Source organism: Rhipicephalus sanguineus, chromosome 5, assembly GCF_013339695.2.
Source record: "Rhipicephalus sanguineus isolate Rsan-2018 chromosome 5, BIME_Rsan_1.4, whole genome shotgun sequence".
NCBI classification, from domain to species: Eukaryota; Metazoa; Arthropoda; class Arachnida; order Ixodida; family Ixodidae; genus Rhipicephalus; species Rhipicephalus sanguineus.
This window is the reverse complement of record NC_051180.1, coordinates 166,988,746-167,004,066: the sequence shown is the minus strand read 5'-3', so window position 1 is coordinate 167,004,066 and position 15,321 is coordinate 166,988,746. Positions and strand designations below refer to the sequence as shown.

Here is a 15,321-nt window from a genome sequence, read left to right as displayed (position 1 = left end):
ACTATACGCAGTTTTGCTAAATCAATTTGTTATCTTTTTTCATATACCTCTACACTTCTCTTCGGCTTCTTCTTTCCTGTGCAGTATTTGCAGCTGCCTCCTGTGCGCCTGTGCGGTCAAAGTGTGCCCCAGGAATGGTTGAAGCCGCACGCTTCAGCCAGCCGCGTACAGCTACTGCTCGACACGGGTCGCCGAGGAGGCCAAGCCAAGCTCAAGCTGGAGTACGGCTCTATGGCGGGTGAGTTGTTCCCAAGGAGGTTTTTAAAATATGGCTGTTCCTATATTTTGCGTTGCAGTAATTATGAACAAATGCCGATTCGCCATATTTGCTCGTTACCTAAATGGTATATCTGGTTCACTATAGACCGCAAGACACACAAAAGTCACAATTTCGCCGCAAGGTCAAAGCAATGACTGCGACAGCAACAAATCAATGTTATACGAAGTAGAAAAGGCGCATGACCCCAACAAATGCAACTTTCCTAGTCGTGTTTCAATTCTAAGTTTTTTTTTATTATTTTGCAGACAAACAGCCATAGATCGGCAAACTCACTCATGAGTCGACTCACTCGGACTCACTCAGACTCAGATCGGGCCGCGAGCCTGAGTCAGAGTGAGTCCGGCTGAGTAATGTGCTAGTGAGTGTGTCCGAGTGAGTCCGGTGAAGAAAACGTTTAGTGAGTCTGAGTCCGAGTAAGTCCGGTTGACGAATATATTGGTGAGTCTGAGCCCGAGTGAGCCCTAAGCACGAAATATATTTCTTGGGTGGGTGCGAGTGAGTTCCACCTGTTATTGCCGACCTATGGTCCTATCTACTCATGTTTAGCATTACTACCAGCCTTATATAGGCTTAATTTTATACTCAAGTCTACTCAGATACGTCTCAACGCACTAGCATTCACGCGCCATCTCAATATACATTGATCAGAGGCGTGAGGTTGGGGGGGGGGGGGGGGGGGTGCCATGATTTCGCCCACAAATCTTCTACGGGAAGTTCATGATATAGGCATCTCGTGTGAGTCGCGTATTTCATAAAAATATCCTTACTGAATTGAAACCACTCAAAAGTCGCACAAGATCGTACAAGATCAAATGGTGTATCGTAGAGCACCGATTATGTGAGATATTGGTGTTTAAAAGCATTGACACCGTGATCGAAACAGCAAATTTTACCCTAACGGACTCGTGAGTCGACTCACTCAGGCTCACTGAGACTCAGGTCAAGCCGTGAGTCTGAGTTCGAGTGGGTCCGGCTGAGTAATGTGCTAGTGAGTGTGTCCGAGTGAGTCCGGTGAAGAAAACGTTTAGTGAATCTGAGTCCGAGTAAGTCCGGTTGAGGAAAATTTTGGTGAGTCGGAGTCCGAGTGAGCCCTCAGAGCAAAATATGTTTCTTGAGTGAGCCTGAATGAGCTCCAACTTTTTTGCCGACCTATGCAAACAGCACACAAAGTTATCAAAAACTAAGTGGACCCATAACCGAAGGCTAGTTGCTGGTCCAATGAAAAAAAAAAAAAGATGGCTGATTCCTCTGTCAGAGGAATCGGTATAACACGAAAGTGAAACGTCTCGTCACAGAACTAGTTTATTGTTTGTGGCGCATTGGTATATGAGAGCTGATACAATGTCTACTGTTGTTTGGCACCGCTTGATGTGGACGCACCTACGTCTACGCCTATGGCACCTCTCCATAGGCACCCGTCACTGACCAGAGGGCGCGATGGAGCTCTTATCGAACGCCTGAGTGTTGAGGGCACCAGCCGCCAGGGATACCAAGAAAATGAAACGCTCGCTGGACACATCGACGCGCTCAAGTGTCTCCCTTCTGGGCGCCTCTTTCAACGAACGCTTCCTACGTGCGTTCGTAATCACCTCAGGGATGTTGCCACCGCCTTCAATGCAGCACAAACGCGTTTAGAACGCGCTCTTTTCAGGCTGTGCCAAGGCAGCAGAAACGCTACAAACGCGTTTCAAACTCACTGCATTGAGGCGATGGCAAGTCACGTTCAAGTCAAGGAGCGTTTCTGAACATAGAGGATGCGGAGGATAGACACTCGATTTTGCTGCGTCTACTCGCTAGGCTGTGTTTTCTGGCGCTACCATCGTATCTCGGAAACTGCATTGCAGGGTGCCTATACCGACGACTAACGCCCATGATCATGATTTAACCCTTGCGCTAGCTGAAGTTCTTAACATATACGTGGACACCGCATATGGTGAATACTGCGCAAAGATCGCATCAATGAACACGTAATAAACGCTGATAGTCGATATGCACTCCTTCAAGGCGTCGTGAAACGCGAAGAGAAACGCTACGCGCGCCGTGTCTTCCCTCTAGCCTGGCCGTTACTTCTCACAGGGCAAGCGGGGAACGCGGTGCGACAGCCAGGCGAGCATCGGAGAGATATTTTTTTATATGGATGGATGCTATGAGTGAGGCTTGGACTAAAGCGACCACCTCGCGGTGTGTTGAAGCGTTGACGAAATTACACGTCTATTGGAAACACGCTGAATGGGACGGTCATAGCAACGGCGCGTTTTCTTTTTCGTTTTTTTTTTTTAGCCTGGTGGTACACATGTCACCGCCCCGTTATAAAGCGGATGCTCGTAGCATTCATCCAAGAGCACTGTGAGAGGAATGTATGAAAGATAAAAGGCGCTATCGTGTAGCCTCCGCCATGTGTTTGGCGGTAGCTCAGTCGGCTAAACGCCCACCAGCCACCGAGAGGTCATGGGTTCAACTCCTGTTAACGGAAATTTTCTTGTAGTTTTTTTTCCTTGCCATCTTATGGTGTTTATTTCGCTGGCGTATTTCCGTGACGGAAATACGTCATGAAAGTCTTGGTGGACCCCGGCATAAAACACTTTCGTGCTGAAAATCGGAAATAATTATGATTACATGATTTGATTTGAGATTTGATTTATTTTCTGTACGAGATACATCGCGTATGTACTCATTTTCATGAATCAACGTGAGAGAGCGACTGCGCGTCATGACGCGCGCTGACGTAGCTTCTTTCTCCCGTGTCATCCCTTCCAGCGCGCTCATCTGGATGAGAGAAGAGTGCTTAAAGCGTGCGGCAAACCCCTGTATCGCCGCTCGTTCTTCACGGATTCGAGAACTTTTAGCGGCAATCGATTCGCGAGGAAATAAACTCCGATACCGAGGCCATGCGACGGTTACCTGGAAAAGTGGTTCAAGACCCCTTTAAGTAATCTGGCTAGAATGGGATATCGTGGCCGCCTGTAAACTATAGAACACAAACTGTCCCTAGTTGTCGCTTTTTTTTTCTGAGCTCCAGTTCGTCTGCTATATTGACAAATGAACGTGCCACGGCCTAATCCAGCGACGTGACGCGTAAAGAGTATATTGGTCAATTGTTGTCTTCCTTTGCGCAGACGCCAACCTGACGTACACCCAACCAAGCGGCGTCGTGCACAACGTCGACTATCCGGGCTGGACGACCATAACGCATCCGACGATGCTGACCATCGCGCCTGTCAACGCCACAGCGACGTCCGCTATTGCGCTCTATTTTGTGCACTTCAACGTTGGCAACCCTGTGAACGGTTCCTGCCCCATCGTCTTCATGCAGGTGCTGTGGTCTGGTTCTATCATAACGAAGGCAACGACTTGAAAATGTTCTCGCCAAATGTGTTTTATTGAAAATATTCTCGCCAGCTCGGTCACATCCACGAAATCTCTTCAAACAAGTGTACGTTGCTTACAGTGAACAATAACACGAAGATTGAATGGCATAATATGGTCAAACAAAAAATGTTACAAGCATCTGGATGCTTAGCAAAATGCTAGTGTTAATCCATGCATCTATAACATGCATAAATGTACAGGCAGGAGACATTTATGCAATCATTTAACGGCATGTTAGCTTCGCATACAGAACATATCGAAAACATCGAACTTATATGCAACAGTTCATTAAACAACAAGATATTACAGTGCAATAATTAAAGCAATAACCTAGCACCTCCTCGCATGCATTATCTATGATTGTTTAAAACACGAAATAAAGGGAAGACCAGCTGAAAAGGCGCGTCACCGAAACGCCTGTGCACATTCAGCAGTTTCCTTGTTTGAAGGAGTTTGTGTTTAAGTTATCGCTAATACCAATTAAAGTTCAAAGCGGAACAAAATCATGCAATAGGAAACACAAAAAAACGTGTTTATTGCGCAACTCAAGCCTAACTCCTTCTTTATTTTGAAAGCTTAGGCAAATTTGTGTTTATAAACAAGCATTTTTTATGTTATTAATCTTATTTCATTAGATATCGTGATTAAGCTCGCTACGTCTCGCTTTGAAGAGCCTAATATGTTACGATCATCACGCAGTTTGTGAAAGATAATTACTTGTCGTAGAACCAAAAAGTGGCTAGCTCTCCTGTAATCGAGAGTAGATGTTAGCAGGAAATGGCTACCTGCAAAGCAGATTGGTTAGAGATGATACCAGCCACAATTTTAAGATGTCCATGTACGCAAGGTCACACCACACAACACAACACCACACTGGGCACTGATTCATATGGGCGTCATTGTTTCCTGCCACTGTGGGCGATGCATTTTAGGCTTTGCCTAGAGAGTGCGGCCACGACGCGACGCAGGCCTAAAAAACCTACCGAGCCGGAATGAACATATGTGAATAGCCCCCGTAGCGTGGCGTCATCTCTTAGGGGCGGCGTGGATTTCCCGCCGCCTTCGAGCACTGGCAACCCTGTCTCAACGCGGAAAGATGACAGTCAAGTGTGTGGTGCTTCGTATCTGACTGTGGAGCGTTGCTATTATCTGCCTTTGGAACGTCGCTATTGGAAATAAATAAAACTTCATCATGTAATAGAAGGGACAGCTATAGTGATACTGCGAATAAACATTAAGAAATGTGTTTGTAACATGTTTGGGCAGATATAGTGTATGTAGTGCGGTCCTGTGCAAAGGGTTGGGGCCAGATACTGCATATTCTTCAGTTTTTCTGGTTGTCCAGATGTTCTCGTTTGAGTGCTACGCTGACGGCGCTGTGTTTTGGCTCAAGGTCACTTGAAGGTCCCCGAGAACGGGAGATAAAAGCATTTTGAGCTTAAAAGGTGCAGAGACGTTCGTTGCAATAACTAGTCCCTCCATTTTGCTCTTGCACGTTGAAGGTTCGCGACGGTGGCGCTTCTTCGCGGGTCCTGGCTCATGTGTGCGGTGACATCAACCCTACCCCGGTGTTCTCTACCGGAAGCCAGCTCAGCGTCGTCGTCAAAAACACCGCGACGTCCCACGCTATGGGTGGATGGGCCGTCCGCTTCTTCATGGTCTACTACAGCAGCCCAGCAGGAGGTATTTAATTCGTACATTTGAAGTTGAGGTTTATTTCGAGAAAAAGGCAAACCAAAGAAAGGTACACTTTCCCTAGGGGACCGGCCAAAAGGCAAAAAAGCCTGACAAGGCGCCTGGCCCCTGAAAACCCAAAATCCCACCAAAATGACACAATGTTCAGTGTAAAAATTAGCAGTCAATAAGAAATAAGCATAAATTAGTTAATACATGCAAGTCACGTGTGTATAAGAAAACAAATACATGAGCGAATTGGCCCAGGCAATGACATCAGTAAGGCATATATGTGACCAACAAATGAAACAAAGTTTAGAGAACATAAACAAACGTGAATGGGATTTGCATGACGAAACGTAAGATTTCAATACATAAGGCTTCATAAATTCAAAGGAAACAAATACGTTAGAGAATACAGAACAATGATTATGATGATGGTGATTATGTTTGTGTAGATAGTATGTGTGACTGAATCTTCCTTGAAGCAGCTGGAGGGTATCGCTGTCCGCCGGGTGTAGAAAAGTATGCAAAGGGGTTACTATGAAATTGGGCACGCAGTTTCTAGACATTTTAACATGAAATATATCTGGGCACGCAACGTTTACTAGCTACGCTCTTAACAATTACTAAAACGACGAAACGTTCAGCTCTTAGTTGGGATTCGTATGTAGTGAAAGAAAGAAAGGCGTGAAAGCACGGACGTAACAAAAGAGAACGAGACAGCACAAACGTCGACTGTCGAGTGAAATGTGGCATTGTTGCGGAAAAGAAGGTGTAGGCGCAACTCTTACCTGTGAACGTTTACGCATGACAACGCAACACGTCAATTACGCACGCGTGTACGTCTACGCGAAAGATAACTCTGACAGCATATTTCTTATTTAAACAAGGTTATCAAAGGCAGGCTCGTGCGTGGAATTTCACTATAGTATCGATACTTTGACCCTCGACTATAGTGGAAGTTTCAACTACTTCCAAAGTTCTATTATTGTACAGTTTTATGAACACGCTGCAATGCGAATGATGAGAAGTCGAATTGACCAACGTGTTCCTGCACTGTAGAACAAAACGAAGTTTGACAAACCGATGGTACATCCGACTGGTCCCTACCGCGGTCCGACTCGGATGGCAAAAATGCGGAGCCCGTTCTTGATCTAGCAAGAGAAAGCGTTTCTTTTTCAGAACACCAGGAAAGGCCAACTTCTGTCGTCTTTCCTTCTGCCGCAGAGTAATGGATTTGTCAGTACGAGACATTTACCGGCTCAACACACACCCGCTCCCCGTGTCAATCGCAATTAACGGGTCATTTTCCTCCTCCTCCATCCCTCTACCACGGTGCAGCCCCGGCAGGTTGCGGCGGCAACGTCACAGCCAACGAGGGCGCCCTGTCTAGCCCAGGCTACCCGACGACTTTCGCCCAGCATCAAACTTGCGCCTGGTTCGTGACTGGGCGCGCAAGGGCTACGCTGCAGCTGAGTTTCGTAGCGTTCGCCTTCAACTCGACCGCCGCCGACTGCGACTCCAACTACCTGGAAGTTTACAACGGACATCGGGATACCCCCGACGCCAAGATTACACGCCTCTGCGGCCAGGTATGCCACTATAGCAAATGTTTTTTTCTGTAGTACTAACTTGTTTGCTTTCTTAGCAAAGCTAACTAATTCATCTGTACATGTGCGTGAGCATGTGATCATTAAAGAGAACTGAACAGAAAGCAAACATTTCCGAAAGGACTACTTGACTTGGAAATGCACGACAGAAGCCGAACATTCAACCTATTTCATAAGTACAACAGATGTAGAATTTTAGTAGCGGAAAGCTTTGTTGATTGCTCCTACCAAGAATTCTTGGCGGAATACTTGGTAGGTGCCATCAACAAACGGCTCGTGAATCTTTGGAAGCATTTTATATTCAGCAGTTGGGTGTAGAGTGTACTAGCGAACCATCGTTACGACTGCGTGCACTCTTAGGAGATTAGATTCCTTGAGTGTTGGTTGTCCCGTTACATATTTTTTTTTAAAGTTATATATGGAAGAAAAAAAACATGGGAAGGTATACGTTAAAGCCAGCTACCCCATACGTTTGTTGTTTTAGGCGCATGCGTTGTTTTTCAGCACATATTCTCTGTATACTGACACAAATAAATTCAATTGGAAGTGCTACGCGCGTCGTCGTCCTCGTCTTCTGTGTACGTCCTTTCAGCGGCAAACATGCTTTCAAACACACACCAACTAGGCCACGAACAAGTTTTCCTCAGCAAGTGGGAACTTCGAGAGAGGAGGAGAGATGGATGACAGGAAAAGACGCAACCTCCGCGGCCCTAGTTGGGAGCACGACTCAGCGCCTGTAGTGGAAGGGAGCGACTAAAAAGCCACCAAAACATGCCCGCGTTGCCAGACCACTTTTTGGTGCTGTCCCTAGGAAATTCCAAGCGAGATGTACCTAGCCTGGTCCCGTGGCTCTCTACGTGCGTGTGAGACATTGATCATGCGATTTAACCATGGAAATGCAGGTGGCTTGATTTAATGGACGCACGAATAAGGTGCATACTTGCTGCTTTGTTTGAGAAGGGCCACTTTTTGACTAAGGGGCACGCAGTTCGCAAGGTGGGGGAATCAGTTTTGCTTCAGCTCAATGAGATCACTGCGCAGGCATAGCCGCACAGTGCATTAGGTTTCATTTTTGTGTTAACCTTGCTAGCGTATCAAGCGCATTAGTTTACGAAGCTGGTCCTTTTTGGAAGACGAAGTTTGAGACATGATCGGAACTTGTCTCGTGGTTCCAGAAAAGCCAGCTTTTCCCAAAAGGTGCCTTAGAAAAACGTTTAGCTCCAATATTCCGCGATATAGTCACAGAATAATCAATATTATTGCTTGTTTTAAACAAATGCTTGTGGCGATCGAGCCACCACGCGAACGAGCGTCATGCCGAAGCCGGCCTCCCTACTTAGGGCACAGTATGTGTGTACTAGGTGCAGCGATGCAGATTGCTTATTTTCTCGTCAGATCAGTCTGAAACAACCTGGCGATACTCTTTCCGGCAACTAATTGCAGCCACAGGTAGCAAGCTTCACAGCGTGGCATTTAGTTTTCGTCGCATTACACCGCTGTGTAGCGGTAAAACTTACAAAGCAATTCCTTCATTGTGGAGCGTAAAGAAATCTGTGCTGCGCACGCCGCCCATATTTTGACTCGTACCCTGCTTGTTTACGCCATGCTTGCACTGCCCCTTGGATTCAATTCACTATATATTTACATTATATATACGTGCTACAAAATGACAGATTCACTATAGTCAGCTTTATGGCATTGCAGTTGTGTTATGCCACAAAGCATGTACTGTGCATCGGTGATTCGTTGTGCAGCGAAGCCCACCAGCAGGGAAATCGTAACTGCCACATACGTTACCTGATGCTTTGTCTTCTTTAATTACAAAAAAAGGCGCCCACGCAGTCTCCATTCACCGTACGAGCACCCATGCGTCTAATAAATGCGCCAGTGCATAGCAAATGTTTCTTCAATTCTTCTACCCGCCAGGCAAACGAATTAGCAGCAACCCCCTACATTAGAGAACAGACCAAGCCACTTCTTGGAATAGCTTGGAATAGTGTCATGGAGAAACTTAATTATGCCAACAGAAATTATTACAAGATACCAATCAATCACGTGGCCTGAATTCAGCGTGATCGCATAGTGTCAACTTGCTGCAAAATTGCGACGAGGCGCCGCTACGGATGTCTACTTCAAACGCCAGCTGCTACATTTCAGGTCAAATAATAAATGCGCATATGATGGATTTATTAGCGCTGCTGATAGTCTTAAGAATCTGTATAAATTCAAGCGAACAAACGTGAGGTAACATAAAGCAGGGCATACACAGACATTTTAACGCAACGCACACTCTCGAGTGCCTCAAGTTTCACCTCACTTGACGACCGTCGGACCCATCGGATTCGAAGGGGATCGCGAAATAATTCGATATATCCATTATTACAACTGGAAAATACGCCTGTAAGCTTTCATATTAACACGTCTCGGACAGTCTCATGAGATGATTGATTCTTGCTTCGAAGCCGTAAATGTTTTATCAACCACTTTGCGGCAGCGAACCCTTCTCGGCCACGAAGGGCTAGAGCTTCACAGCGTGACGTTTAGTTTTCTTCGCATAACGCCACTGTGCAGCGGTGAAGCTTAACAAGGCAAATCCCTCATTCTGGAGTGCACTGAATTATACCAGGCGCTTACATCGGAACACCACTGATACCTTGAAGAGTGAACTTGTTGGCTAGTTGGTTCAACATAACTTAAGGGAGCAGCGCGAAAGACAGGGACAGAAAAGGCACCCACACACCCACACGTAGCGCAGTATGTGTGGTGGTATGTGTGTCTTTTCTGTCCCTGTCTTTCGCGCTTCATCCAAACTGACAGTAGAGTCGATGTCTTAGCAATCTCAGTCACTTCTAAGCGAACACTCGCGAGGTAACACAACAAAGCATGACACAGATACACAAAATCTTTAAAGAAGACACGCCATCAAGTGCCTCTAACCAGGGCTTAAAGTCGCCCTTCACTGGAGGGGGGGCCCTGAGAGGGCGGGGACCTAAATACCTAAGCACACACACACATACAGCCCCTGCTTAAGAAATGGAAGGGGGGGCCGGGCCCCCCCGAGCCCCCCCTGACTTTAAGCCTTGCCTCTAACTTCAAGTTTCAACTCGGCCTCTCGTTGCTCTCGTCTGCTCTCGCCAACTTGACTAGGGAATTTCTGGGTACACCACGGCGCTAGTTTTGCTCGGCGGCACAAGGTAGCCAACATGAAACATGCTTACACCGCTAACATTGGGCGATGTTTAGGTGGCTTTTTAGTCTCGTGCGTAGTGGAATGGGGAGAGGGTAATAAAGATGTGAGGAGGAGAGGAGAAGGAGAGGAGGAATGGCGACCACGACCGAGGCCGCGGCGGGCGGCTTCTATAGCCGGTTGTCCAGTCCCGTGTCCCCAAGGAAGCGAAGGGCCGCCTTGAAGACCTGATTGTGGTGCTGTGCCGGGAACAGGAGGTCCCTCAAACTTCGATCATAAGGGCGCGGTCGCGAGCGCTGGCGTGCGCGCTATCTCGGCAGACATCAACAAACGGTTTATATACCCTTCTACGTATTGTGCTCTCGCCGCTTTACATTGAGACGACAGGCTTCATGAAAACCGCTTCTTACTAAAATGCTAGGCTCTGACATCTCAATTGACCACGGCATCATTTGGTGCCCCGCGCATACGGGTGTGCCCGGGAATGAACGGGCCGACCGCCTCGTTCGCGCAAGTACTTTCCACGCGACGGACGCCCCTGTCGACGAATTCAGAGGACCTGGCGTCTGCAAGCGACCAAGCGGTTGAGCCGACATACTCGAAGATCAAAGGCTGGAGCGACACACCATGGCACCACCTCAGCCCGAACTGAACAGAGAGCAATCTAGCGGCGCCGACTGCAGACGAATCCCAACCTACACACACTTTCTAAGATACACCCCTCCGAATATCGCAATGAGTGCCCCTGGTGCGGAGGGATACCAACATTGACATACGTTACATACAGGAGACCCTCGCGTCCAGCTGCAGCAAACTCCGCGCTCATACACGTTACCACACTGGTCGTGGGAGGCGCGACTCTCAGAACAGGCCTTGGGAAGCCAGCTGGAGAGCCGCTATCGCCAGTGGAGCTGTGGACGAAGAGCCCCACCCACTTTAGTTTTAAGGAGCTAATAAACGCTTACTCTCTCTCTCTCTCTCAGGAGCGGCCGTATTCTCTTACACCAGCGTTTTGTAGAATTACGCCTGATCGGATCCAAACGAGTTAGCTGATAGCCTTACTGCGCATAACATTACAATTTGTTGCTATCGCATACATTACTTCGCCCTTTCGGTGAAACTGTGATTTTTTTTTATATTACGGAGAAGTGACGTTGGCGAATATATGACCTTGAATATCTGCTTTCCTAAAAAGGTCAATGACGTGCTCATATTGTGTTCCACACGCAGGACATGCCGGCGACGCTTCAGTCTTCAGGCAGCCAACTTCTCGTCAAAATGACCACGAACGAAAAGAACACAGGCGTCGGCTTCTATGCCAGATTCAAGGTTCAACACGATGGTAAGGCCTCTAAAAATGGCCACGTGTTAAAAGCGGTCAAGGTGTGAAACAGCAATGAAGGGCGCGTAGCCGTCTAGTAAAACAACAAAACATGACTAAGCACAGGGAACGCTTGGCGTATACCATGAACTTAACATCTGACCGATATATAGCGTCATTGGTTACTCAAGTATCTGTCAGTCGCACCATGGGCTATTACATTCTGCTCCTGATCGCGAAGTCATGGGCTCGATTGCTTGCCGCGTAGGTTACACACTGATTCATACACTGATACTAGGGACTGCTCTCTAGAAGCATATTTGATAAAATTTCATATATTTACATAGTTATTTAATTATTCATTTATTTGGTTAGTAATACTGGCATTCTCATAAGAGATTTTAGTAGTGAAGGTATGCATATAACTACAAAAGAAACGTAATAAAATTGATTGATACAATTCAGAACGCTAAAGTGTGTGAATACCAGTAGTAGATATGCGCTTGGTATGACAGCACATTACTGCAACTAAAAGGATAGGGTGCAAAGAACTAGTTGTTTGGAACGGGAATTATTCGTAATGCAGGAGATTACCACGTATATGAGTTTGCTATGTTTTCACTTCTGTGCGATTTGGAGACCGTTAACAGCGCTAATTGTGAAAAACGTTATTTAAAATTTGTCAGACCCAGCTTAATTTCGAATGGGCGAAATTAGGCAGTAATGTAAAGATATTTCGTAGCAATAAAGTTCCAGCGTTTTTTATTATTATTATTATTATTATTATTATTATTATTATTATTATTATTATTATTATTATTATTATTATTATTGTTATTATTAGTCAAACTGTTACCATATCTATTAGGTCCATAACCTTCATGTTATAACTGTGGTCCTATTGTATTCGTCCCTATACTGCCCTGGCGTAGAAATTGCTTTAGCACAAGTGTTCGTGCAGACTCTTTTTCAAACAAATACACTGTCTTGATGTTTATCGCCAAATAAGATTGGGGTGTCTCTTTTTTCCTTTTTATCTGTTTTCTTTTTTTTTCTTTTTTGCTGCCGCACTTTCTCTGTCGTGAATCATAGCTTTATCCACCAGTGTCATTAATTTGTCTTACTTTATTTCTCTGTTCTTGCAGACCAGCGGACACGCATAGGATCGTCGCCAGAAGTATAGCCACCCATTCACCCCATTCACTCTTTAAATCGCAGCTCTAGTTAAGCAGTAGTGCTCATCGAAGAATTTCGCGGGATGCGAAGGAAGACGACAGCAAACAACGCATCATCATTGTATTCATAACTGATTTCGGAATGCTTCCCTTCCGATTCACCTGCATATTTATGAAGTTACATGTTCCGGAACCAGTCGCATATTTCCAAACAAACATATTGGTCCTTGTCATGCTTTTTTGCACGTGAAGTGGTACCTCACTTTCCCGTTTTGCGCTAAGCCGACAAACGCCATTTGGTAAACTTCTGGATACTTACGTTTGAAACTGATAGGTAATGAATTAGTGTCGAATTTGCTACTCAAAGTTTCGGATATATTAGCATTAGCAAACGATTGTGTACACACGGCTTACGAAAGGAAATGTGATACATATGTTCATGCAATTCAACGCTTGATCGCATGAGACTACTAATGCAAACCTTTTCGCCATGTTACCAGCTGAAAGCTGAAAACACGTGACACTGTCTGACGTCATCTTGTTCCACGGCTTCTACGCTTTCTGCTTCCGTCCTGTAACAGAGAATCAAATGCGCACGTTTTGGCATTTCAGAGTAAATGCAAAATAAGTAACAGCAGATTCTGATAAGCGCTGATGGCAGTCAAAGCCACCAATGCAACTAGAATTCAAATATTGCAGCGCCAAGAAAACCTACAGCTTCCTGCCATGCTAGAGTTTACCCATTGGACGTACAATTCTAAATTAGCAAAAGTGCGCATCGCTTGCCAAAGGTAATACGATGCTCGTGAGGATTACATCTCGTAGCGATGCTACGCGATTAATGAAGTTTACGTAACTTCTTTAAATTCGCAGTTACATAATGTCATTGTTCCTGGTGCCTACGCTTTCTTTTTTTTCTGGCCAACAGGAGTAATAGCAGAAAGCCGCCGTTGAGCTGCGTCAAGGAACATAACACCACGAAAATATTTGTATTTTCATGACATCGTCATCTGCCGTCAGAGATTCTTCTATTGCAATTGTATAGTAAAAGCATCAATAAATTATGTTATTTAAGGCGTTTCTGCGTGCAATGTCTTTTTGTACGATTGCCTGTAAAGCCAACGGTTGACTCTGCTTCTGTTATGAAACTCAGCGTTTCTTATTAGCGTAAAAGGTAGCGAGTTACAATCAGCGTTGAGGCTTCTGAAACTACCATCCCGAATCGCTACACCTGCGGCTGTACGCATTCCAGAACTTATTGCGCAAGAAAAGGCGTACACGCCGGAGAAATTCAGACATACCTGAACATGTTTAACTTAGCGCAACGACGACGTGGACACAAGAGAAGAGGAGACAAACCACAGCGCTGACTCGCAACTGAATATTTTATTAGAAGACAAGAACGAAAAAAGGACACTTCAACCCTCACACCCATGTGACACACAAAACCAATGAAATGGCAGGTCAGCTGACATCCTGAACAATAAAGAGCCTCACGCAGACCACGTGTACTCTCCAACACCAGAAAAGTTAAGATACCACGCTATCTAAAAACCTAACCTCGCTATCATGTAGGGCAACAGAAGACATACCACTTAATGCAATCGACTGTGCATTGTCCTCGAAAATGTTACACTGACAATAAAGCGTATCTGAGAGCTTTCAGAAAGAGTTCCTGCTGCTGTATGATTGATCATCTGCGGAGGGTACGTAGCTCGCCAATGGATGATACATTTCAGATAAAATGTTATTCCTGAGATAAATCAGAGGTCTCGCTGGAATTAAAAGAAAATCAGCAGATTCCACGCGTTGTGAGAACTTGTTTCATGCAAAGCAGTCAGTGAGCACTTCTATGCTGTATTTTATGCCTTTGAGCCAAGCGTTACGAGGTGAATCGGCGTGTTTTGTAAGTGTAGCAGCTGTCTGCACATCGTGAGCTTGCCAGGCAGGTCGACGATGACAACACTGGCGTTTAAAGGGTAACTTATGGTGCGACGTAACGTCAGCCCTCACGTTAGAGTACATACGTCAGTATTATAGAAACTAAGTGCACTTTATGGTGCAATTATCTGAATATCGTACGTAACTTTCGTTAATGTATTCCTCCGGGCTCGAGCAATGCTTCAATATAGCTTGCTGAATCATAGGAATACAAATGTAATGTTTATTCGACTGCTATAAAACCGGAGCCAACACTGGAACCACAGACGTTAATCTGATATGACGCCTGTATCGTAAGAGTCCATATGTAGTGTTTATTGCTTTCTTGTAAAATTAGATAGCCAGCACCACAATCGACGTCGCACCGACATTACGCCTGCATAGGCTGTTTATCTTTTTTCAAACCTGTTTACAGGCCTGCCGTGGCTCTGCGGTAGAATACCTGATTGCCACGCAGAATGCTTGGGTTCAATTCCTCCTGCGATCCTAATTTTTATTCTTTCCATTCTTCGGGTCAACGGTGCCGATGTCGCTTTTTATTAACACTCGCATTTAAATTACCAATGTCTGTTCTCGCCGCTCCTGGGTAGATACAAACTGTCAATCGTTTGTGGCGCATACCCGTACACCGCGGCCCGTGGTAAACGAGTGTGTGCCACATGTGTCCGGAGGAAAGGGTTTGACGACGTACGCGACAGGATTGTCGTGTTATTCATGTCATGACCCGACAGTCATACTCGTCAAATCCTCTTACCCTCCCA

The 15,321-nt window shown here is 45.7% G+C and overlaps 1 protein-coding gene across 1 annotated transcript in view; it reads left to right on the top strand.

Moving 5' to 3' along the window:
* The window catches only part of LOC119394421 (cubilin), a 230,161-nt gene extending 216,464 nt beyond the window's left edge, over nt 1-13,697 (top strand). Inside the window, exons 62-67 of the mRNA XM_037661722.2 lie at nt 85-238; nt 3,397-3,593; nt 5,152-5,332; nt 6,668-6,918; nt 11,354-11,465; nt 12,590-13,697. Of these exons, the coding sequence (XP_037517650.1) occupies nt 85-238; nt 3,397-3,593; nt 5,152-5,332; nt 6,668-6,918; nt 11,354-11,465; nt 12,590-12,627 (933 nt within the window). The 3' untranslated portion in view covers nt 12,628-13,697. The remainder of the gene's footprint in view (nt 1-84; nt 239-3,396; nt 3,594-5,151; nt 5,333-6,667; nt 6,919-11,353; nt 11,466-12,589) is intronic.
* The last annotated feature ends 1,624 nt before the right edge of the window (nt 13,698-15,321 follow it).